Source organism: Schistocerca gregaria, chromosome 2 (genome assembly GCF_023897955.1).
Source record: "Schistocerca gregaria isolate iqSchGreg1 chromosome 2, iqSchGreg1.2, whole genome shotgun sequence".
In the NCBI taxonomy this organism is placed as follows: domain Eukaryota; kingdom Metazoa; phylum Arthropoda; class Insecta; order Orthoptera; family Acrididae; genus Schistocerca; species Schistocerca gregaria.
In genome coordinates, this window is record NC_064921.1 from 105,546,299 (window position 1) to 105,573,041 (window position 26,743).

Consider the following 26,743-nt stretch of genomic DNA (forward strand, 5'->3'; position numbering starts at 1 on the left):
TTCCTGAAGAAGCAACCATTGGTTGCGAAAGCTAGAAATTTTGTGTGTGTGTTTGTGTGTTGTTTTATTGTGCCTGTCCACCGACGCTTTTTCGCTTGGTCAGTCTTGGAATCTTTGTTTTTAATATAACAACTAAGAAGTTATTTTTAGAATTCTGAAACACACACGGTTTATTTTAATAGGCCACCAGGACTGTTTTAAGTTGTATTATAAGTCCATACAATCAATGTGCATGTACGTTTGCAACTGCTTAGACAAAGGTGCTGAAAATAATTATTTTTTTGCAGCTTAGCAAATTTGGAAAACCTGCTAATGCAAGATCCAGCCCAATGCTTGATGGCTTGAATGACAGGATGGCAGCTCTTGGACGAGAAGTAAGTATAATGCAGTTTTGTTTGTTAGATGAAAACTGGATTTCATTAAGGTCTTCTTCATACTTATTCTTCAGTAGCATATAAATAGTGTGCTGTACCAGGACTCGAACTCGGGACCTATACCTTTTGCGGGCGAGTACACTACTGATTGAGCTACCCAAGAATGGCTCACAACCTGTCCTCATGGCTTTACTTCCACCAGCCCCTCATCTCCTGCAAGTTTCGCAGAAGGGCTTGTATGAAGTTTGGAAGGTGGAATTAGCACTCGGAGAAGAAAGGATATTGCAGAGACATGGCTTCGCCACAGCCTGAGGAATGTTTCCTGAATGAAATTTTCACTCTGCAGTGGAGTGTGCTCTGACATGAAACTTCTTGGCGGATTAACACTGTGTGCTGGACTGAAACTTGAACTTGAGATCTTTGCCTTTCACGGGAAAGTGCTTTACCAACTGAGCTACCCAAGCATGATTCATACCCCATCCTTACAGCTTTACTTCTGCCAGTACCTCATCTCCTACCTTTGCAACTTTTACTTGCACGCAAAAGGCATTGGTCCCAAGTTCGAGTCTTGGGCCGGCACACAGTTTTCATCTGATAGGAAGTTTAATATCAGTGCACACTCTGCTGCAGAGTTGAAAATTTCATTCCAGTAGCATGTAAATATTTTACTCTTTTCAGTGTTAAGTGTAGTAAGTTGTATAATCAACAGTGAAATGATACCAAGTAGAGGAGTCACTTAACAGACAATCACATTTTAAGTACCGTACATTGAAAAGTAAACTAAGCTCAGACTAGACATCAGCATCATACTTGCACGATATTTCAGTAGCGTAACTCGTTACAATCATCAGGTGCGACCTGAGACTACTACTCGAGTGGACCTGGTCCAGTATTCATGCCTGTGGCCTTCCCCCTTCACCAGGCGCTCCCTCTGCGGTCCGCACCTGCTCGCTGCAGTCTTCTGGAGCATTGCCATTCCCTTTTCCGTCCATTGCAGTCCTGGGTGTTTCCCTTTGTGGTCCGCACCTGCCAGGCCCTCTCCTGGGTGTTCCATCTTCGTTCTGGTGCATTTGGAATCCTGTCTGTGGTACCAGGCATTCCCTCTGTCATCAACTCCACTCACTGTGATCTGCTGGAGTGTTGCCATTCCATTTTTGGTCCACTGCGGTTTGAGATGTTCCCTCTGCAGTCCGCGCCTGTCGGTCCTGACTCTGGATGTTCCATCTTCGGTCCGGTGCACGTGGAACTCTGTATGGGGATCGTTCTTCATGTCCACACCTTCAGTTATTCTGTTTGTGGAGTGCTGTAGCTGTCCACGTTGCTTCTTCAGCAATTCCAGAGCAGAATCCCAGGCTCTATGTACCTGGTACCCTGTGTCATGGTTCATGAGATTATCGGTCACTTTTATCTATATTAACCCCTTATAACACTGTCCCAAAATCTGGGCGTCTGTGCTAGATACTTGGTTTCTTCATAATTCGTGGGATGACGTAGTTCTAGGCAGTTTTCACCAATGACTAATTTTGTTGCTTGTCTTAATTGGGTGTACCTCTGATGTTCCTTTCATTTGATATCTACTGTTCTTGTTGTCTGGCCAATGTGGGACATGCCACATTGGCAAAGTATATTATAAATCCCTTGTTTCCGTAAACCCATGTCGTCCTTGACATTCCCCACCGCAAAGAGAACACCCAGGACTGCAGCGGATGGAAAAGGGAACGGCAATGCTCCAGAAGACCACAGCGAGCATGCGCGGACCGCAGATTGAGTGCCTGGTGAAGAGGGAAGGCCACAGGCATAAATACTGGACCAGGTCTACTCGAGTTATAGTCTCAGGTCGCAACTGATGAAGGTAATGAGTTAGGCTACCGAAATATCATGCAAGTACGATGCTGATATCCGGTAGAACACCCGACAACCCAAGATGTCCTTAGATTGCTGGGAAAGCCTGAAGAATTACAAGCTTAGACTAGCTTAGTTGACTTTTAAATGTGCCTGTCTGCTGCACAACACCTCCTCTATGTAGTGATAGCACTCCATTTCATTTTTGTTATTCCATCTGGGGTTTTCTGTTCTAAGGTGTAATGAGATTCATGTAGATAAAAGATAATTAATAATAAACTGCAATTACGTTAAAGTGGTTCATAATCTGTGCTGACTGGTGTGACCTGTTTACTCTGGCAAGTTCACTTTCTCATTTAGACTTGTAATTGACTAAATCTTTATTTCTTTCATTTTTACTTTCTATCTCGTCTTGCATATTCATGTACTTCGTCCAAATTTGTGTTTCTAATGATTATCATATGTCAGTTCAGCACATTTACAGGTGTTCTTTAGAGAAAAAGATATTTGGAAATGAAACTACATTGAGGGAAGATGATAAACTTGTTTCCTTTGTTCAAAACAACCACTAAATATATTTAATGAAATCTCTTGGCTGTAAGTTGTGTTGTCTTTGTAATAAGGGTTGTTTGTATGAAAGTAAAAGTAATATTAACAATATTTGTGATAGAAGAGGAGTGTCTACTTCATCTAATGGCAAAATGTGTGAAACTGGAACAGGTTACCAACAACGAAAAAATTTGGAGATAGGTATAGTCAAACAACGGTCAGTTGACTCAGTTAAGTAAGGAGCTTCTTGGTGTTGTAAGAGAGGTAGGCTATGATCTGTTTCAGATTGCCGCACAATTGGAAAATCATGCAGAAAAATTTAGTGATGAAAATAATACCAGGAGGCACCATATCAACAACGTACAAAGTGATAAACTGGACAATAACAACCAACTCCAAGCTTTAATCTATACTGTTAAAAGTGCTAACTGCATGTGCAAATTACAATTTGGAGTACACAATCAAACAATGTCTTGAGTGCCCGAAATTTGTTGCAGTGTGACACACAGCAGTGGACAGGATTCAAATAATCAATAGAGCAGACATACACAATATACAAGTTTCTAATGCTATAACACCCAAATGGGAACTGTTTCCCAAAGCAAAGTGACACATGATGATATGGAGCATGACACAGGCAATTCATATAATTTTTGGACTTAAAATTAATGGGTAGCTTACACTATCTGGCATACTTATGGGGTGAACATGAGAAAGTAACTTGTCATCCTAAATACACCCTTATGTATGCAAATTTTCTCAAGATTCTGATATATAAAGCTTATGATAATATTTTGACATAAAACCTCATATAACAAAGAAATGTAATGTGAGTTATACAAAAGTGCGATCAATATAAGAAATAACTCGGTGGACAATTCTTGCAGATTTCCATACAAAAGACTGAAATTTGAATCTTTTGTAACCTATATAATTATTCTTAAAATGAATTTGTTTTCTGTTGTTATGAGAAACTTAAATGAATGGGGGGGGGGGGGGGGAGAGAGAGAAGAGAAAACAGTCAACACTTCATTGCCTAATTTCATGGTGAGTCAAAACTTCATAATTTTCTGGAACCACTGAACTCGTTGTCTGTTGTGAGCAAAATGATATTTGTCCATAACCCATACTACGTTTGTTGATGTTGATCTGATGGACATATGTATACTTTTTTATCACGTAAGTCCACTAAATAAACAGCACAAGCTGTACTTTTGAGAAATGCTGCCCCCCACAGTGTTAATTCCCTCCCCCCCCCCCCCCCCCCCCCCCCCCCCCCATGTAACCTTAGACTTAAAATTGAATGTGTACTCTGATTCAGATGCTTTCAATAAGTTTACTTTCACTTTCCTTATACCCTTTCTGTACTGAAACTTCCTTGATGACTTGAGTGAGTCTTATTGTGAAATAACAGATACATTACATGAAATCATTCTATCATCTAGAGAAATAGTATTCTGCCAGCTATTGAATCTTTGTAATCCCTTTGACATTGCTTTGAACTCTCCTTCATGTAGGTAGTCCCACATTAAAACCCACATTAATCATTTTCCCAGACCCATGTGCTTCAGTCCCTCCATTTGCAAAACTATGCAGTTAATTCTTTATTGAGGCGGGCTATAACTCACTTAATCCAGGTGCTAACAGCATCATTACAGGATGAAAATAATCCCAGTCCATTCTCTGTATCTCCATGTTTCAGTGCGAGTTGTCCCCAGTTTGGTAAAAAGATGGTGCCCTCTGTTTCCGCAAAACAAAGCTTACTTCAACTTTTTTGTAGACACTAATCGCATCCAACTCGGGGAAACAAACTTGTGCTCTCTGTTACTGTAAAATGAGAGTTCACAAGTGAATTATACACTGAAGAGCCAAAGACACTGGTATACCTGTGCCTAATATCGTGTAGGGCCCCTGCAAGTTTGCAGGCATTGTGGCATGGACTCGACTAATGTCTGAAGCAGTGCTGGGGTAACTGACTCCATGAATCCTGCAAGGCTGTCCATAAATCTGTAAGAATATGATGGGGTGGAAATCTCTTCTAAAAAGCGGGCTGCAAGGCATCCCAGATATGCTCAATAATGTTCATGTCTGGGGAGTCTGCTGGTCATTCAAAGTGTTTACTCAGAAGAGTGTTCCTAGAGCCACTCTGTAGAAACTCTGGACGTGTGGGTTGTTGCATTGTTCTGCTGGAATTGCTGAAGTCTGTCAGAATGCATAATGGACATGGATGAGTGCAGGTGATCAGACAGGATGCTTCCATATGTGTCACCTGTCAGAGTTGTGTTTGGACGTATTGAGAGTCCCATATCACTCCAACTGCACATGCCCCCACACCATTACAGAACATTCACCAGCTTGAACACTCCCCTGCTGACATGCAGGTTCTATCGATTCATGAGGTTGTCTCCATGCTCGTACACATCACTCCACTTGATACAATTTCAAACGAGATTGTTCTGACCAGGCAAAATGTTTCCAGTCATCAACAGTCCAATGTCAGTGTTGCCTGTCCCAAGCAAGACATACTGCTTTGTTTCATGCAGTCATCAAGGGTACATGAGTAGGCCTTTGGCTCCGAAAGCCCATATTGATGATGTTTCGTTGAGTGGTTCGCACGCTGACGCTTGTTGATGACCCAGCACTGAAATCTGCAGCAATTTGCAGAAGGGTCACATTTCTGCCATGTTGAACAATTCTCTTCAGTTGTCGTTGGTCTGTTCTTGCAGGATATTTTTCTGGGCACAGTAATGCTGGAGATTTGATGTTTTACCGGATTCCTGATATTCACAGTACACTCGTGAAATGGTCATACGGGAAAATCCCCACTTCATCGTGACCTCAGAGATGCTGTATCCCATCCCTCATGCGCTGAGTATAACACTAGGTTCAAACTTACTCAAATCTTGATAATCTGCTGCTGTAGTGGCAGTTCCTGACCTAACAGGTGCGCGAGACACTTGTTATCTTATATAGGCATTGCCAACTGCTGTGCTGTATTCTGCCTGTTTACATATGTCTGTATTTGAATATGCTTGCCTACATCAGTTTCTTTGGTGCTTCAGTGTAAATACAAAGTGTATTAGTTACGACCAATGATCACTTATCAAGTTTTTGAAAGGCTCACAGAATGTTATAGTAACTTCGGTAAGGTTTCAGGGTCTTGTAAGAGCCAGGCTGCAACAATTTAATATTGGCATCTTTGCTTGGACCATTTAAGATGATACACTGTGTTAATAGCATTCCTGGAGTAGATTTATGTACCTGGGGCCTCAGTAGTTTGTTTGATGTTTTTAAATAGTAATTAAATAGATCCATTCGCTCTGATTACTGTAGCAGTTTGAATGCATTTTTAGAATGGTACTCTACCTGATGCTGAGGGATTGGAGGAAACTCGAGCAAATGGTTTGGTAAGAAAAAGTTTGTGTCAATTTTCAACAGTTTTTGAGTCATATTTATCACTTCTTTCATTGTAACTTTGTTATCTTGCACTCAACCTTTTTAAATATTGTAAATAATGCTGCAAGGCTATTTTTTGTAGTTTAAATCTGGTACCAGTTTTTGTAGCTTTAAAGATTTGGTAGTGTTGTGTGTATTTGCTGCTGTTCGCTGCATGAAACCATGTAGTCTCTCTTTCTGTGTAGAAGCAATCGACCATGTCAAACATATACTCACAAACCTAACAGACGAGAGACAATTATTACACATACATACTTCATATAGAGATATTCTCACAGCTATAGGAGCCTTCAGAAAAGAAAGGGGATTATGCCATGTGACTTAGTGACTGCACAAATCTTAAATTAAAGATCAGTAGCCGTATTATCGGTATAGAATCAGTATTTGAGCAGTAGATAGTTCTTTCATACCTCGTGATACAAAGTCAAAAGTTATTGGATGTATTATTGGAATGTGTACCATGACCCCTTGATTTAGGTACACATTAATTGGTACTGATTACTGAAAGACATGGATATTCTAACTATTTAGTGTTATCATCATACATAATGAATCTGATACGTCTCGTGAGAAAGTGTCCAGAATAAGTTCAATATCTGCTGAGATCTATAAGGAGAGTTCAAAAAGAAACGAGCCAGGGGCATAATTACACAAACCAGTACATCTACATCTACAAGATTACTCTGCAATTCACATTTAAGTGCTTGACAGAGGGTTCATCGAACCACAATCATACTATCTCCCTACCATTCCACTCCCGAACAGCGAGTGGAAAAACGAACACCTACACCTTTCTGTTCGACCTCTGCTTTCTCTTATTTTATTTTGATGATAATTCCTACCTATGTAGGTTGGGCTCAACAAAATATTTTCGCATTCGGAAGAGAAAGTTGGTGACTGAAATTTCGTAAATAGATCTCGCCGCGACGAAAAATGTCTTTGCTTTAATGACTTACCTCCCAACTCGCGTATCATATCTGCCACACTCTCTCCCTATTATGTGATAATACAAAACGAGCTGCCCTTTTTTTCTTTTTCTTTTTTTTTTTTTTTTTCACCCTTTCGATGTCCTCTGTCAGTCCCACCTGGTATGGATCCCACACCGCGCAGCAATATTCTAACAGAGGACGAACGAGTGTAGTGTAAGCTGTCTCTTTAGTGGACTTGTTGCATCTTCTAAGTGTCCTGCCAATACAACGCAACCTTTGGCTCGCCTTCCGCACAACATTGTCTATGTGGTCTTTTCAACTGAAGTTGTTCGTAATTTTTACACCCAGGTACTGCTGGGATCTATAAGGAGAGTTCAAAAAGAAACGAGCCAGAGGCATAGTTACACAAACCAGTACCTGTACCTGTACTTGTACCTGCACCAGTACCTTATGTTAGAAGTATTGACCCTGGCTGTTGAGAGACTTGTCCCACTGTGACACAAGGCGGTGAATGGCTGTCTCATTAAATTCCTGGGGCTGCGATGTTAACTAGTTCTATACATACAGCTGGACGTCGTTGTAGTTTGAGGTGAATCGTTTGCCCCCTCAGAGCCTTTTTAAGAGAGCCAAAAATGACGTAACCACAGGGGGAGAGGTCCGGACTACACGGATGGTGGCCGAGAATCTCCCATTTGAATTTCTGTAGGAGTGCTGTGACTGTGTTGGCAGTATGAGGCTTTGCATTGTTGTGTAGCAGAATGGCCCCATGGGTGAGATTGCCTGGTCGTTTTGATTTGACCGCTTGGCGAAGGGTGGTCAAAGTTTGTGACTAACGCTGGGCATACACTGTTGTCCTGTCCTGTACTGCAGGAAGTGAATCAGAAGGGGACCATTTTTGTTCCCCTTAAAAAGGCTCTGAGGGGCCGAACGATTCACCTTAGACGACGACATCCACCTGTATGTGTGGGAATGTTTACCATTACAGCCCCGGGAATTTTATGAGACAGCCATTCACGGCCTTGTGTCATAGTGGGACAAGTGTGTTAACAGCCACGGTCAATACTTCTAATATACAGGTACTGGTTTCTGTAATTATGCCTCCAGCTCATTTCTTTTTGAGAGCCTCTTATAAAGAAGTGTGACATTCTGAACAACTGTATCCAGGCAATATGTTTTTGAAATACAGTCCCAAAACTTTGCTGACAGCTATGACGATCATTGCAACTTAAGTCTTATGCACTTGTATTCACATATTTTGATGCATCAGAACACTTGCTGTTTAGTGTCACTAAATGAAAATATTTGGGTTTAGTGTGTGTTGTCATAACTACCATGTAAACATTTAGGCTTTTGACTGTTATTGTGAATGGACAGTAGGCATAGTACAGTGGTGTGGCATTGAGTATGAAATCACCATCCAAAGTGACATACAGATTTTCTCAGGAGAATCTACCTTGTCAAAGAAGCTAAAGAGGCCACACTTACGCCTTTCCTCACACTGTGTCTTACCAGTAAAATAGACATGCATGTGTAGTACACTATGTCCAAACCATCTCTGTTGAGTCCTGCCTCCTCATCAAATATGGGGTGCCTAGGAAACCTGCTTCTTGGATCACTGGATAACAATTCAAGCAAATCGTGAGAATGAATTTTTGTTACAGTAAGATAAATGACAATACTTAACTTTAAGAATTTACAGTGATTTGCCGCAAGCAATGGGTGACAGACAATATAAGACAATCTCTCAGTATATGAAATTCCTAATACAAGAGAAATTATACAGTTCCTAAGTCGCTAGACTTCAACTGGGCTGTGGCCAGGTGGTGTGGCACTTACATCCTCCTCACGTAGAGGCCGCTGCTGTCTCCGTGTCGTCCTAGAGAGGGGTCAGTCAGCGTACTACTGGCTGACTTCGTCTCGCAGCCCTCTCTGTTGTACATTCCTAACTGTTGTGCCAGTGCTTGACTTTTACACTGTAACAATCTCCTTATACAGATTAAATTTCTTACTTATCCCAACTTTTTTTTGGGGGGGGGGGGGGGGGCATATAGCTTATTAAAAGCAAGTGAAAGATGTCATCTGAGCATCTGACCAGGCAAGGTCCTACAGCAGTCAGTATCAAAAGTGTTTAACACTTTATCTCTGCAAATAATACACAATGATGGTCAGTCTCTATTGAGACGAATAGTGCCCTTCCTTTCCAGATTCTCTCCAGTGGCACAAAGAATATGGTAAAGAAGTTACCAAATAGGCTGTGAAAATTTTAAGTTTTGTATCCTGAGAGAATTCATCTTGTAAGGGGTAGCTGTAGTGACTAATTCTAGGTAATTATGGCATGTCTGGCAGAAGAATGGCACAATTTAACACCAGACAATGAACTGCCTATGCTGGCTCATTCCTCTGGTTGTGTATCTGATCACATGCTGTTAATATGCTAAAACATGACCCAGAATCCAGGCTGCTATGGTGGCGTATCACTTGAAATTGTTGCGTAGTTGAAGTGCCACTGATGTGGATATTGGCAAACATAATCACAAGTGCTTTTGGTGCTGTAATATTTATTTCCATTTGGGTGGCTGGAGGGATTTTAGTCAGCTGTAGTATTCAAATTGGCCTTCGGGTATGTGGCAGCTTTGTTTCTTTTGATAAATGTTTTGTAGTGTCTTAATTTATTTTCAGTTTTGAAATAGTTGATAGTTTGTGAGAGTATTTACCAAATTTTGCAGATGCTTTATGAAGCTCATAAAATGATTGATCTTTAGATGTACTTGTTTGAAAAACCATTGCTCAGCAACTATTTTTTTTATTTCTGTCTCCATTACTAGTCAGGGTTTGCGGATCTTATGCTTTTATTATTATTATTATTATTTTTTTTTTTTTTAATTTTAGGCTCTTGGACTCAGTGAATGCTATTTCTGCCTTGATTAGCTCCTTATGGTTGTGAGAAAGAGTTATGACTGCTCTCTGCCATGTATTATAATATTATTTTATATCTTTTGAACATTGTGCACTGATACTGATTAAATCATACCCTTGTGCTTTACTGCTTCTAGGTATGCCACAGTTACTTTACTACTATAGCTTGCTCAATTTGTTCCATTCAGTAGGAATGATTTTTCTTCTAACTTCTCTCTATTTTAACATTTTTTGTTTACAACTTTTCGTACTAGATTATGTACTCAACTCTGTGTAAAAATCAGTTCAGACTAAAATAATAATCGGCTTTAGTAATGCGCAGTGGTCACTTATTTACCAAATGTTGTAATCGTCAGTTCAAGTTGCTTGTTTTTGCATTAATGTTTTTGGGTTTGACAATAATGGGTCACAACAGACCTTGTATCCAAAGAAAATTATTACATGGCTCATCAGAGAGAAAAGAAAAATAAGATTTTAGAAGCAGTATACTGAAGACTATGCAAGTCAATGACACAGCTTCTGTCAGACTTCATCAGGGTAGAGGAAAATTTAAAACTGAAACGAGTCAGATGAGGAAATTTCATACCACCAAAGCTATTCTCAGCAATCCTGGAAGTAGTGTTTAGATCTTTAAACAGAAAAAAATAAAGAAGAAATAATTGTTAAAGGAACATAGCAGAACACATTGATGAGGGTGGTTTTCCCCCCTAGCTGAAGACATTGAGAGGGTGGACAGCAAAATAAATAAAGAGAAGAATGAAAATTGTGTTAACACCTTTTTATAAATTGAATATAGTTTTCAATATGAAGATTCCAGTTTATTATAAATGTAAAGTTACCAATTTCATATAAGTACACATACACAGAATTTCTAATTTTTCTAATGTAAACTATGGCATAACAAATGACAAAAAGATAATGATCATAATAGTTTTTTGTATTAATGAGCCTAAATAGGCCTCAGACATTGTGTGATATTTTTTGTCATCTTTCAGCCTCCAGATGGTGATGCTGCTGCTGCAGCCTTTGATGCTATCGCTGCAGCTGCCTCAAATACTGCCAGCAGGCCTACACCACCGGCTTCACCATTCAAGATATCAGTTGGTGATGGTGAGCTGTTGTGCACCTATTTCACTTCTACATCCCTGTATAAATGATTGATTGAAGTCGGTGGACTGTTATAATTATTTGCTTTTTTCAGACATAAATGGATTGATTTCTCAAGCACTGTTGATTGGCAATATAGAAGCTGCTGTTGACTTGTGTCTTGAAGATGGACGAATGGCTGATGCTATTATTCTTGCCATGACAGGAGGAAGTGATTTGCTGGCACGGACACAGTACAAATACTTCCAGGCAAGTGTTGCAGTTGATTGGAAAGAAATAAGTGAAATTAAAGCAAAAAAAGATCTTCAGTGTTTCTTCATATTTGATTATTTTTATGAGTGTTAATTGTTCATATTGAAATAATATTGAACAAAACTATGAAAATGAATTTCTTGCTCTCTTAGACACTGATATTTTGTTTCCTTGTGTATTTATTTCTATACCTTCCTTTGAGGTGACTGAAGATACAAGATTACAATATCCTTTCAAGTTAGTGGTGACACTTGCCTTAATATCTTCCATCTCTTTGTGGGATCAAAACTAACAGAGATTAATGTGCTCTGTCCTGCCTTTTAAAGATTCTTCTCTCTAATTATAACATAGTGAAGTGACATGTGAATTTTTCTTCCGAAGAGACCTCAGTATTATTATTCAGTGGCTTTTGTAGTTGCTGCCTCAAGAGAGGCAACTGTATTTCAAATCATAACTGTCCAAATTTTAGAAATTGTTTCTTATGAAGCTGAGAATATGTTACAGAATTTTATTTTTAGTTAAAAGAAATGCCAGATGCAATTGATGATTCTTTGGAAAAGAGATTTGCTGTCACAGATTTCTGTAAGAGCACAGGTCCTAGACCATAGATGGTAATATTTTAGAGGAGTATTGCTCAGTTACCTATGACATTTCTTAAATTACACTCCTCACTCTGACCTACCCCTTCATCTTCATGGGTGGGAAGTTGTCAAAGACTGGTTTTAGGTTTAGTCAAGCTGGGTTTCCAAAATTAGGGGCTGGTTGACAATGCCAAACTTTTATTACTCTAAGCTTTGGGCATTCTTTATCCAATGTCATTGGAGACCAAAGAAAGAATATTGAGTATTTTATATAGCAATGCAAGCATTAGTACCTACATGTACTGGCAATCTGTTGTTTGTGTTTTCCTCCAAGCAGCCAATGTGGTCTACAGGTATCAGCATTGCACATCCAGCAAGCAGATAAAGAAAACTTCAGTAGTATGTTGGTGATGATCCGAAATCCTTACCCCTGAATAAAATAATGATAACTAAATACCAAAATTTCAAGAACATGTTGAAACCCATCAGACCATTCAACTTTGTGCATTATTGACTTAAACTGGAAAAGCCATATAGTACTTTGTAGATCTGGTGAAATGGTTCATTTTGGTTATTTCTGTCATAAGAATAATTTCCAACTTTGGGGGTTAGAAGTAAGTAAGTTAACATATTTTTCGTATTTTCATTTACTGATACCTTACAGGATTATATTCTGGTGTAACACCTCATTTAGGGAAAAAGTAGTTATTGCCCAAAAGAAAGTAATTAGAATTATGTATGGGTTCACACCTGTACAGTTGCAGGCATCTCTTTAAGCAACTAGGGATATTAACCACAGCTTCAGAGTACATATGTTAACTTATGAAATTTATTAGCTCTGAGTTTGAGAGTAATAAAGGTATTCACAAGTACAAAGCTAAGAAGAAAAAATTATCTGCATTATTCTTCAGTGATTCTAACTTTGGCACAGAAAGGAGTGAACTGTGCAGTTGTAAAACTATTTGACAACCTCCCCTTGGAAGTAAAATCAGTTATAGACAGCAGAAGTGTTTTCAAATAATTGGTCATTTTGACAGAAAAACCCTGTAAGTGTCTAACATGTAACCACATAAATGTTTTTTGGTAATGTGTTTTCTATGTTTTTTCATTTGGCACATTTCACACCATAATGTTCATCATGAAAATGTTCTATAGAACACGTAACTAATTTTCTGATTGAATTTAGTATTCTTGCTCGCATATTTTAGAATCATTTTGCGTTTATTTTGTAATTTTTTATATAATTTCAGATTTGTATTTGGAATGGGAGATACTAAGAAATATGATTGTTTTCCCTCTGTTTAGCAGTCAAAAGGCCCACTATCATCACTCATTTCAGCTGTTGTTACTGAAGATTGGACACAAGTAATGCAGTCATGTCAAATTGAAAGCTGGAGAGAGGCTCTTGCTGCAGCTTTGACATACTCGAAGAATGAAGAACTGCAAGTCCTTTGTGGTAAGAAACCTCTGTTCCTTTAGGCTTCAGTTTTTACAAATTATTTTTTAATTACTGGTAAAATGTGAATCAGCAAAGCACATTAGGAGCAAGATGTGCACTTATTTTCTACCTTGAGGCAGGACAACACAGTCATCTATGCAGAAATGAAATAAAAATGTGTTGATTTGAAGTACTATCATAATAGTAGGAGTAAAAGAAGGAAAATATACAGGTGGACTATGTGGGAGAAAGAAAGCAGGTGTAACTTACAAGACAGCAATAATGAACAGACAACATGAAGATCAGGACAGAGGGGAGACATTTAACAACTGAAATATTGTGTGGAAAGTTCTGACAGAATATAAATAATTTATGAGTGAAGGAAGCAACATACCGAGTAGTAGAGGTACAGGCACTGTTATAAGTGTGTGACATGGGGAAGTGGATTGAGAGGGGTGAACAGAGAAAGGTGTGACTATTAGTGTAGGGATGTGGGTGCAAGGGGGTTAAGCAGAGATTGAGACTGCACTAGGAAATTGTACCCTTATAGTCTGGCCATTCGTGGTTAGCGGTGAGGAGAATTCCCTTGCACAGTATGCTGAAGATATCAAAAAAGTCTTAACAGTTAAGTGCCATTTCCCCAAAACTAGCCACCAAACAGATTTCCCACACCACATCCTCACACACCCCTAATCCCCTCACCAATCCCTAATAACCAGGTGCAAAAGAGCACTCTCCTCACCACCCAGCATCATGCCAGGCTGGAGAAACATATTATAGTGCTTGGAAATAAATAGTATTATACTGCCTACCCAACCTACACAGTATCTTCATTCATCCCTATGCCATTCCCACTAGCAACCTGATGCCACATGGGTCATAATCTGTGGTAGATCCAGGTGCAAGGTCTGCGTGATATATCCACCCAGAACATTCTACTCCAATTCGTCAAAGGTTTATCCTATCCTATGAGAGGTAGTGCCACCTTTGAAAGCAGCCATGTCATATACCAACTCTAATACCGTTTCTGCACAGTGTGTTGTTATGCAGGCATGACCATCCTCCAACTTTCCACTTGAAAGAATGACCACGGAGAAACTGTGGCCAAGAACACAATTAACCACCTGGTGGAAGGCCGTGCTGCTGAGCTGTATTCTCTGCTGTATCACTCTGCAATTCTTCAGTTGCTATAAAAATTCTTACAGCTGAAGTAACAGAGTGCCTGAGGAGCTGTTGTTGTTGTTGTTGTTGTTGTTGTGGTCTTCAGTCCAGAGACTGGTTTGATGCAGCTCTCCATGCTACTCTATCCTGTGCAAGCTTCTTCATCTCCCAGTACCTACTGCAATCTACACCCTTCTGAATCTGTTTAGTGTATTCATCTCTTGGTCTCCCTCTATGATTTTTACCCTCCATGCTGCCCTCCAATACTAAATTGGTGATCCCTTGATGCCTCAGAATATGCCCTACCAACTGATCTCTTCTTCTAGTCAAGTTGTGCCATAAATCTCTCTTCTCTACAATTCTATTCAATACCTCCTCATTAGTTATGTGATCTACCTATCTAATCTTCAGCATGCTTCTGTAGCACCACGTTTCAAAAGCTTCTAATCTATTCTTGTCTAAACTGTTTATCATCCATGTCTCACTTCCATACATGGCTACGCTCCATACAAATACTTTCAGAAACGACTTCCTGACACTTAACTCTATACCCTATGTTAACAAATTTCTCTTCTTCAGAAAAGCTTTCCTTACAATTATCTTCGTTTGACTTTTGTTGACGTTCATCATATATCCTCCTTTTAAGACACTGTCTGTTCAGTTCAGCTGCTCTTCCAGGTCTTTGCTGTCTCTGACAGAATTACAATGTCATCGTTGAACCTCAAAGTTTTTATTTCTTCTCCATGGATTTTAATTCCTACTCCGAATTTTCTTTTGTTTCCTTTAGTGCTTACTCAATATACAGATTGAATAACATTGGGGATAGGCTACAACCCTGTCTCACTCCTTCCCAACCACTGCTTCCCTTTCATGCCCCTCGACTCTTATAACTGCCATCTGGTTTTTGTACAAATTTTAAATAGCCTTCTGCTCCCTGTGTTTTACCCCTGCCACCTTCGGAATTTGAAAGAGCGTATTCCAGTCAACATTATCAAAAGCTTTGTCTAATTTTACAAATGCTGGAAATGTAGGTTTACCTTTCCTTAATCTATTTTCTAAGATTAGTCGTAGGGTCAGTATTGCCTCGCATGTTCCAACCATCTACAGAATCCAAACTGATCTTCGCCGTGGTTGGCTTCCACCAGTTTTTCCATTCATCTGTAAAGAATTCATGCTAGTATTTTACAGCCGTGGTTTATTAAACTGATAGTGCGGTAATTTTCACATCTGTCAACACCTGCTTTCTTCGGGATTGGAATTATTATGTTGTTCTTGAAGTCTGAGAGTATTTAACCTGTCTCATACATCTTGCTCACCAGGTGGCAGAGTTTTGTCAGGGCTGGCTCTTGAATGGCTGTCAGTAGTTCTAATGGGATGTTGTCTACTCCCGTGGCCTTGTTTCTATTTAGGTCCTTCAGTGCTCTGTCAAACTCTTCACACAGTACCATATCTCCCATTTCATCTTCATCTACATCCTCTTCCATTTCCATAACATTGTCCTTAAGAACATCACCCTTGTATAGACCCTCTATATACTCCATCCACCTTTCTGCTTTCTCTTCTTCGCTTAGAACTGCGTTTCCATCTGAGCTCTTGATATTCATACAAGTGGTTCTCTTTTCTCCAAACGTCTCTTTAATTTTCCTGTAGACAGTATCTATCTTATCCCTAGTGAGATATCTCTCTACATCGTTACATTCGTCCTCTAGCCACCCTTGCTTAGCCATTTTGCACTTCCTGTCAATCTCATTTTTGAGATGTTTGCATTCCTTTTTACCTGCTTCATTTACTGCATTTTTATATTTTCTCCTTACAACAATTAAATTCAATATCTCTTCTGTTACCCAAGGATTTCTATTAGCCCTCGTCTTTTTACCTACTTGATCCTCTGCTGCCTTCACTATTTCATCTCTCAAAGCTACCCATTCTTCTTCTACTGTATTTCTTTCCCACATTCTTGTCAGTCGTTCCCTAATGCTCTCCCTGAAGCTCTCTACAACCTCAGATTCTTTCAGTTTATCCAGGTCCCATCTCATCAAATTCCCACCTTTTTGTAGTTTCTTCAGTTTTAATCTACAGTTCATAACCAATAGATTGTGGGCAGAGACCACATCTGCCCCTGGAAATGTCTTACAATTTAAAACCTGGTTCCTAAGTCTGTGCTTTACCATTATATAATCTATCTGAGACCTTCCAGTATCTTCAGGCTTCTTCCATGCACACAACCTTCTTTTATGATTCTTGAACCAAACGTTAGCTGAGGACCTAAACTGCTGTATTCACATTCATTTCCTGGAATTTGCAAACAGCGCTCCTTATTTTGAAGGTTGTTGGACTTCAAATATTTCGGTTTACAGGACATTACATAATTTAGTACGCATTGGCAGAGAGAAACAAAATTGTTGTTGTGTCATGTTCCCTTCCATTCACTAACAAATTGCTCACTTAAACCCGTTTTCTCCCTGAGCGAGTGGAAGTGAACGAGAATTCTCTCTGGTGTAAATGGTGGGCTAGTATGAGAAAACATTTAGTTGTGTTCAGTACCCACTCACTGATTGTCGCTCATCTTCAGTTACTTCTTGTTGGTCTTTTAGTGAAGCATCTAAGGGAGCTTGTAGGCTATCACCACAGAGAATAATTATCTGCCATTTTGTGTGGGAACTATTTTATTTCATTCATTAGTAATCCATGCTCTGCCTTTAAATATCCTGTTTGAGTGTAACGAGGAGCTAGCGAAACGCATCGACCAAGTGCACAGTTCTGGAATAATGTTAAAGAAGGCTGGAGTTCAAAATTCAGTTTTAAGTGCACTGGCTCTGTGCATTTCACAATCACAAACAAATTCTGATAACACATACTTATTTTCCTACTCATTTTTGCTTGATGATTCAAAAACAGTGGGCAAAATAATCCCATCCCAGTCTCAGACTTACATTGTAGGTGTAACTATTTATCGTGTGAAACCTGTGTGAGGATTCTTACGGGGGAGGGGGAGATATGCTGTGGTAATATGGTTGTAATAGAGTTGGCACGATACACTCTCTTGTTACTCTCTTGTTCTCTTCTCTTCCCGTCCCTTCCCTTCAGTTTAAATGCTTGCCCCCAGGCATAAATGAATGGTAGTGAATGCTGACACATTGTCTGTGAATGCTTTGGTGCTTGTTTTTTCTTCCATTCACTGTGGTGTAAATGTGACTTTACACCCATTAACAGATATTCATTTCCATTTTCTCTTGAATACAGCGGGCCCTAGAAACCCAGAAATGATATATGATTATTTTTTTCCTTGGCTGGGAACATCAGTCATAATTTACTTTTTAAATGAAATCATTGTCAGTGATTGACTATAAGTTTGTATTATATATTTATTTCACTACTGCAATTTTGGCAGTAGAGCCATTTTCAATGGTTTCAGTTTTCACCATGCAGTTGAAAATAGCTCTACAGTTGAAATCAAGGTAGTGAAATAAATTTAAAAAAAGATATTTCAATCAAATGCTGGCAATGGCATATCAGATAGTTCCTGTGCAGGAAGTACGGTTCATTATATCAATATCTAAAATCGTCAAAATTTAGACAGGATTGGTTGCTTATGAGTCTTCATTAATTCTTACTCATCAATAAAATTTTCGTTCACCTGAATTCAAAATCAACTTCTGTAACATTTCTTGATCTTTGACAGGAAATCTGACACTTTTAGTTCAGGTCTTGTTCATCTGCTTCTTCCACAGTTGTACTCGCAGGCCCTCAAAAATGACTCAGTCCACTAACAACACCATGTCAGAAACAGACAGTGGCAAGTGACTCAGGGCTCCTGAGGCAGGGTTGGTAGAAATTTCACTAAACTGAGTGTTATCTAGTCGCTGGTGCCACAAGTAAGGCTGTGATGCATCACCTCCTGGTGGTTGTTCCCTGCCGAGGGTTGCCTGCCAGAGCAAGTGCAAGGTCAATCTGCTTGTTGCATGATCTACAGCACTAGTCTTAGTTCGTTTTGCTGGGTAATTAGTTCACTTTTGATGTGTATAAAGAAAAACTGTAGACGTAGCAGTCAGGATGAACAGGCTTAGATGGTGAGGTCATATTACACGCATGGGAGAAGCAAGGTTACCCAAGAGACTCATGGGTTCAGCAGTAGAGGGTAGGAGGAATCGGGGCAGACCAAGGAGAAGGTACCTGGATTCGGTTAAGAATGATTTTGAAGTAACAGGTTTAACATCAGAAGAGGCACCAATGTTAGCACTGAATAGGGGATCATGGAGGACTTTTATAAGGGGGCTATGCTCCAGACTGAACGCTGAAAGGCATAATCAGGCTTAAATGATGATGATGATGATTATTGTTATTATTTTACAATCTAAGACATTACTGGGCCATTCCATCTTATTGTCCAGTATGAATACATACAATATTTCCATGTTGGTGCAAATGTTATCAAGGTGTTGAACAGTGGAATTTCCAGATTGGAATATCAACAATATTATGAATAGGATAGATTGCTACTCACTGAAAAGATGACACATTGAGTTGTAGACAGACATAACAAACAAACTGTTACGCACTCAGCTTATGGCCAAAGCCTTCTTCAAGTAAAATCGCCCTCTCCGCCCCTCTCCGCCCCTCTCCGCCCCTCTCCGCCCCTCTCCGCCCCTCTCCGCCCCTCTCCGCCCCTCTCCGCCCCTCTCCGCCCCTCTCCGCCCCTCTCCGCCCCTCTCCGCCCCTCTCCGCCCCTCTCCGCCCCTCTCCGCCCCTCTCCGCCCCTCTCCGCCCCTCTCCGCCCCTCTCCGCCCCTCTCCGCCCCTCTCCGCCCCTCTCCGCCCCTCTCCGCCCCTCTCCGCCCCTCTCCGCCCCTCTCCGCCCCTCTCCGCCCCTCTCCGCCCCTCTCCGCCCCTCTCCGCCCCTCTCCGCCCCTCTCCGCCCCTCTCCGCCCCTCTCCGCCCCTCTCCGCCCCTCTCCGCCCCTCTCTCCGCCCCTCTCCGCCCCTCTCCGCCCCTCTCTCCGCCCCTCTCTCCGCCCCTCTCTCCGCCCCTCTCTCCGCCCCTCTCTCCGCCCCTCTCTCCCCCCTCTCTCCGCCCCTCTCTCCGCCCCTCTCTCCCCCCCTCTCTCCCCCCTCTCCGCCCCCCCTCTCCCCCCTCTCTGCCCCCCCTCTCTTCCCCCTCTCCGCCCCCCCTCTCTTCCCCCTCTCCGCCCCCCCTCTCTTCCCCCTCTCCGCCCCCCCTCTCTCTCCCCTCCCCTCTCCCCCTCTCTCTCCCCTTCCCTCCCCCCTCTCTCTCTCCTCCCCCTTCTCTCTCCCACCTCTCCCCCTCCCCCTCTTCCTCCCCCTCCCCCTCAAAAGATTTATATGTTTTTTTTTTTTTTCCACGGGATACTGCCAGTAAGAAAACTGAGTACTATATGTTCCTATCTTTTCTGTTTTAGAACTGCTTGGTAGCCGAATTGAAGCTGAGGGAAAAGGTTCGCAGCAGCTGAATGCACAGCTATGTTATATTTGTGCTGGGAACCTGAATAAGTTGATAGATAACTGGAATTCTACAGAGAAGCCAACCTCTCTCAATAAGTTACAGGTACTCTTATTTTTATACTATGTTTGTGATGAGTAGTAAAATCATGTTGCCTCAGTTTCCAAAATTTGTACCTACCAAGAACTAGAAATATGGCAACCACTTAACCTGCAGGTGATTGATTCATGGCATGTTCTCAAAAGTACCTGTAAAATCTCATTAGTTTTCTTTTTCTTTTTTACATTTTGAAATTTGTGTTAATGTCAGACACTCGCTCCCTCCCTCTCTTTGCACATTCTATCTTGTGATTTATGTAAACAAATAGGTGAAAGTGTAACTGAATGATTACATTCAATTGAGAATTGTTGATGTGGTACTTCTTATTTCTTTGTCTGGAATACAGTGTTTGGCAAGAGGGTTCACCAAATATAAACTAGGCTTGTATGAAATGTTGCAGTGTTTCCAAAACAAATCTTCCACACTGCAGCATAATTTGGTCTGTTTTGAACCTTGTTGTCAGATTGAAAGTCTGCTGGGTCAAGACTCAAACTTGTAACATCAGTTGATGACAGCATAGCCAGCCAAAAGCAAGGTTCCAGTTTTGAGTATGAGTCCTGGATCACAGTTTTAATCTGCCAGAAAGTCTCAGCATACTTTTTGTTTTCTGTCAAAGATTTCTGAAGTAATGCCCTGATTGCAAAGTGTGATTATGTTGAATTTGTGCTATCAAACACAAAAGAGATTCCTCAATTTGTGCCATAGGGTGGTTGGGTTCTGGGTTCTTCTGAATAGGTCAGTAGTCCTCTAGACGCAGGAGGTGGCTACACAGGTAGCAGGGGCTGTGTGATGTGGACTGGGCAGTTTTTTTAGGTATGAGGGTCTTGAGAAAACAGGAAGGGCTTCAGTCTCAAAGGTTACAGGCCGAACACAGGAAGAAGGTAGATACAGGAACCAGTATAACAGTTCTAATTTTTGTAGCTGTGTTGGGAAAGTATCAGAGCTCCAAGCACTAAAGCTAAAGCTGGAGATGAGTTGAGCCAAAATTTTTGCGAAGAACCTAATAGTGTTTGGAAAGGATAGGCAAACACGGTGGTGGTGTGTTTGTTGCTGTTAGAAGTAGTTTATCTTGGAACAAAATTGAAGTAGATAGTTCCTGTGAATTAGTATGGGCAGATATCATTCTTGGTAACTTGAATAAAATAATAATTGAATCCTTTTACCAACGTCTCAACTCAGATTCAACTCAGGTTCAAAGAAAACTTGACTTTAATTTCAAACATATACCCAACTTGTACAATTCTATTGGTGGGACTTCAATTTGCACTCAATATGTTGGCGAAAATTCATATTTAAATCTGGAGGTAAGCATAAAACATCATCCGAAATTGTGCTAAATGCATTCACTGAAAATTATTTTCAGCAGTTCATGAGCCCAGCTGAATAGTAAACGGTGAGAAAACAGGCTTGACCTCTTAGCAACAAATATTTCTGAGCTAATAACAAGCATCAAAATGGATACAGGGATTAGTGAACACAGCCTTGTAGTAGTGAGATTAAATATTGTAAACCCCAAATGCTCCACAGTAAACAAAAAATGTAAAAAAGCAAATAAAAATGCACGACACCCTCCAGACAGTCAGTCTCCACTCCTTCCTAATTAAAGAGGTAAGTGTAGACCAGATATGGCTTGAACTCAAAGATATAGTATCGAGAGCAGTTGAGAGATCTACAGCAAATAAATTAACAAACAACATTGCTAATCCTTGGCACACAAAATAGATAAGAACAATGTTGTAGAAACAACGAAAAAATCATGCCAAATTTAAACAAAGATGGACGATCTTTCACAGAAGCTCGAAATGTAGGGCAGACATCAGTGTGAGATGCTAATAATAGTTTCCACAACGAAACTTTGCCTCGAAACCTGGTAGAAAATCCAAAGGGATTCTGGTCATATGTAAAGTATACTGATTTCAAGATGCAATCAATGCCTTCTTTGTGTGATAGCAATGGAAACACTACTACAGTGCTACCAGAGCAGAATTACTAAACACAACCTTCCGGAATCCTTCACCATAGAAGATGAAGTAAATATTGCAGAATGTGAGTCAAGAACAGCTGCCAACATGAGTAAGTTAGAAGTGGAGATCCTTGGAGTACTGAAGCAACTTAAATCACATACTAAAGGCAAATCTTCTGGTCCAGGCTGTATATCAGTTACGTTTCTTTCAGAGTATGCTGAATACAATACCTCCATACTTAATAATCATATACAACCGTTTGCTTGACCCAAAGACTTGAAATTTGCACGAGTCACACCAATATTCAAGAAAGGTGGTAGGAGTAACCCACTAAATTACAGGCCCATATTATTAATGTCGATATGCAGCAGGATTTTGGAACATATACTGTGTTCGAACATGATGAATTACCTCAAGGAGAACGGTTTATTAACACACAACAAACATGGATTTAGAAAACTTTGTTCTTGTGAAATAAAATTCAGTCTTTCAACACATGAAGTGTTGATTGCTATTGACACAGGATTTCAAATTGATTTTTGTATATATAGATTTCCAGAAGACTTCCGATGCCGTACCCTACAAACAGCTTGTAGTGAAGTTGCAAGCGTATGCAATCTCATCTCAGTTATGTGACCAGATTCGTGATTTCCTGTCAAAGAGGTCACAGTTCAGAGTAATTGATGGAAAGTCATTGAATAAAACAGAAGTGATTTCTGGGTGTTCTCCAAGATAGTCTTATAGGCCCTCTGCTGTTCTTTATCTATGTAAACGATTTAGGAGACAAGCTGAGCAGCTGTCTTAGGCTGTTTGCAGATGACTCTGTCATTTATCATCTAGTAAAGTCATCCTAAGATCGAAACAATTGCAAAATGATTTAGAAAATAGTATCTGTATGGTGCAAAAATTGGCAGTTGACCCTAAATAACGAAAAGTGTGAGGTCATCCACACGAGTGCTGAAAGTAATCGATTAAACTTCAGTTACATGATAAATCAGTCAAATCTGAAGGCTGTGAATGCAAGTAAATACTTATGAATTAAAATTACAAAAAAGTAAATTGGAAAGAACACACAGAAAATTTTGTGGGGAAGGCAAACCAAACACTGCATTTTATTGGCAGGACACTTAGAAAATATAACAGATCTACTAATGAGACTGCCTGCATTGGGCCTGTCAGTCCTCTTTTAGAGTACTGCTGTGTGGTGTGGGATCCTTACCAGATAGGTTTAATGGATTATTTCAGAAAGTTCAAAGAAGGGCAGCACATTTTGTATTATTACAAAATAAGGGGGGGGGGGGGGGGTCACTGAAATCATACAGGATTTGGGGTGTACATGATTAAAACAAAGGCGTTTTTCATTGTGGTGGAATCTTCTCACAAAATTTCAATCATCAACTTTTTCCTCCAAATGCAAAAGTATTTTGTTGACACTGACCTACATAGGGAAAAACAATCATCGTAATAAAATAAGTGAAACCAGAGCTCGCACGGAAAGCTACAGGCGTTTGTTTTTACCTACATGCTGTTAGAGAGTAGAATAATAGAGAATTACTGTGAAGATGGTTTGATGAACCTTCTGCCAAGCACTTATGTGGCTTTGCAGAGTATCCTTACAGATGTAAATGCAGATGTAGATGTAGAGTAACACATGACTTTTTCATACCACAGGCAAAAGCCACTGAAAAGATGACATTGCTCAATGTGTGGATTCTCATGTATGCACCTCACTTAATAAGTTTCCTTGCTCAGAACTGGAATGGGACCAATAAAAGTTGTTTTTATTGATTGGTTGCTGTATACATTTGTAAATTAGTATAATAAACACTTAATGGTATAATATTTCAGCTTTGTTTGATATTATGCCTGCTCTTATGTTGAGGCGATGAATTCCATTGTTTCAGTTTTATTTTTATTTTTTGTTATTACTGTCAGCAAGGCAAACTTGGAAATAATGTTTATATGCTTGGTTCATGGTAATGAATTACTATTTAGTTATTTTTATGTAATTATTTTAGTTCTTATCTTAGCAGTTATGTGTACATACATACCAAAATAAGACATATTTCTTACCTGAAAATATGAATTTGTGCTACACATTGCTGGTTTATCTTTCAGGACTTCGTGGAACTTGTAATGATCTTACAAAAAGCTGCAGAAATTCAAGGACACCCTGTGACAATAAGTGGGTCACTAGCAGAATTTCTCTCGCGCTATGCAGCAATTTTAGCTTCACAGGGGAATATGGTGGATGCTCTTACATATCTTGGCAATGCACAGGATGTAAGTATTACTTTGTGTAAGTGCATGTTGTTTCTTGATATTAATATCAAATCTTTGGGTACCAGTAATGTGGTCCTTGTGTTGAAGGATAACTCTGTTCTTACATCATCTCATTCCATTTACTCCTACTGTTTTTCTCTCATACTCATTCTCCTACCATTATTGATATTCTTTCTTGTATATTTTATTGTTTGCTACGCCAACTACTTTGACTAGTTTCCTTTCACTGCCTCTTGCTGGTCTATGATATTATACTGATTCAGAGATGTTATTATAATATTTTGTTTGCCCTTTCCAGTTCTGCTTGTGGGTGGTTTCCATACCTTCATTTACATTCAGACAAGATGATTTTCCTTTTTTAACATTGCTGATAATGTTCTTTTGTTTTTCATGTTAAATGCATGTCTTGCCAAATGTAGCTTTTTTTTGTTTACATGTTATTCCTGTTTCGATATACATGTTCCAAACATAATGGTGTGGGAGCTGTACATGAATTAGGCTTATGTTTTACACAAATCATCAACAGTAACAATACAGCACGAGGGACAAGAAATATGTAAAACTGATTGTTCAAAATTCCTGGATGTGCATATTGATCAGAAATTAAATTCGAAATCTCATTTCATAGGACTTCTCAAATGTATGAATTCAGTAACATTTGCCTTATTTTGGTGAGGAAAACATTAGAAAATTACCTTGCTTTACGTACTTCCATTCTTTGATGTCGTATGAAATAATTTTCTGGGGCAATTCCATATGTGGGCACAGTATTCAGATGCACAGAAACATTCTGCAAGGATAATATCTCCCCCACCCTCCCACATGAAACATGGACCTTGCCGTTGGTGGGGAAGCTTGCGTGCCTCAATGATACAGAGATAGAGGTGCAACCACAATGGATTGGGTATCTGTTGAGAGGCCAGACAAACATGTGGTTCCTGAAGAGAGGCAGCAGCCTTTTCAGTAGTTGCAGGGGCATCAGTCTGGATGATTGACTGGTCTGGCCTTGTAAAACTAACCAAAACGGCCTTGTTGTGCTGGTACTGCGAACAGCTGAAAGCAAGGGGAAACTACAGCCGTAATTTTTCCTGAGGGCATACAGCTTTACTGTACAGTTAAATGATGATGGCGTCCTCTTGGGTGAAATATTCCGGAGGTAAAATAGTCCCCCATTCAGATCTCCAGGCAGGGACTACTCAGGAGGACGTTGTTATCAGGAGAAAGAAAGCTGGGGTTCTACGGGTCGGAGCGTGGAATGTCAGATCCCTTAATCGGGCAGCTGAACAGAGTGGACAGTGTCTTGAAAGAAGGATATAAGATGAACATCAACAAAAGCAAAACGACAATAATGGAACGTAGTCCAATTAAATCGGGTCATGCTGAGGGTATTAGATTAGGAAATGAGACACTTAAAGTAGTGAAGGAGTTTTGCTATTTGGGGAATAAAATTACTGCTCATGGTCGAAGTAGAGAGGATATAAAATGTAGACTGGCTTTGTCAACATTGAGTATAGATTGAAGTGTCAGGAAGTAATTTCTGAAAGTATTTGTATGGTGTGTAGCCATGTACTTAAGTGAAACGTGGACAATAAATAGTTTGGACAAAAAGTGAATAGAAGGTTTCAAAATGTGGTGCTGCAGAAGGATGCTGAAGATTAGATGGGTAGATCACATAACTAATGAGGAAGTACTGAATAGAATTTGTGGAGAAGAGAAATTTGTGGCAGAACTTGACTAGAAGAAGTGATCAATTGGTAGAACATACTTTGAGGCATCAAGGGATCACCAATTTAGTATTGTAGGGCAGTGTGGAGGGTAAAAATCGTAGAGGGAGACCAAGAGATGAATACACTAAACAGATTGAGAAGGATGTAGATTGCAGTAAGTACTGGGAGATGAAGCAGCTTGCACAGGATAGAGTAGCATGGAGAGCTGCATCAAACCAGTCTCTGGACTGAAGACAACAACAACAACAACAACAATAAAATCATCAACCATAAAAATATTTGCCCACTTCATTTTTAGATTAAGTTGCTGGCAGATAATGAAAATTCAAAAAGCAATCTGAAACCATAACTGCTGGACTACTTTTACTTCTCTATAGATGAATTTCTGAGTAGATATTATGTACATGGTTGGATTACTTTTATCAGATTTTCTTATAGAATAAAATTAAAACAAACTCCAGTTTTGTAAATGGCTAGCATGTAGCAGTTAGAGATGGGAAAACACCTCTCCTCTTTGGGAGCTGTTCATTTTCACTCAGTCACTGTTCCTCTTTTTATCTAATTGTGCATGTGATTTTACACAGCTCATCCTACATGGAATAGAACCCA

At 39.9% G+C, this 26,743-nt stretch overlaps 1 protein-coding gene across 7 annotated transcripts in view; it reads left to right on the forward strand.

The window, feature by feature from the left end:
* Positions 1–26,743, forward strand: part of LOC126336448 (protein transport protein Sec31A) — a 147,536-nt gene that overhangs the window by 58,052 nt on the left and 62,741 nt on the right. For 4 of the 7 annotated variants that reach the window (XM_050000154.1, XM_050000152.1, XM_050000155.1 and 1 more), the window contains exons 11-16: positions 288–374; positions 11,062–11,176; positions 11,268–11,422; positions 13,312–13,462; positions 20,021–20,166; positions 24,243–24,407. In XM_050000154.1, coding sequence (XP_049856111.1) covers positions 288–374; positions 11,062–11,176; positions 11,268–11,422; positions 13,312–13,462; positions 20,021–20,166; positions 24,243–24,407 — 819 coding nt within the window. Of the gene's footprint in view, positions 1–287; positions 375–6,118; positions 6,173–11,061; positions 11,177–11,267; positions 11,423–13,311; positions 13,463–20,020; positions 20,167–24,242; positions 24,408–26,743 lie in introns of all 7 variants that reach the window. The other 3 variants (XM_050000150.1, XM_050000153.1, XM_050000157.1) reach the window with 2 other exon arrangements.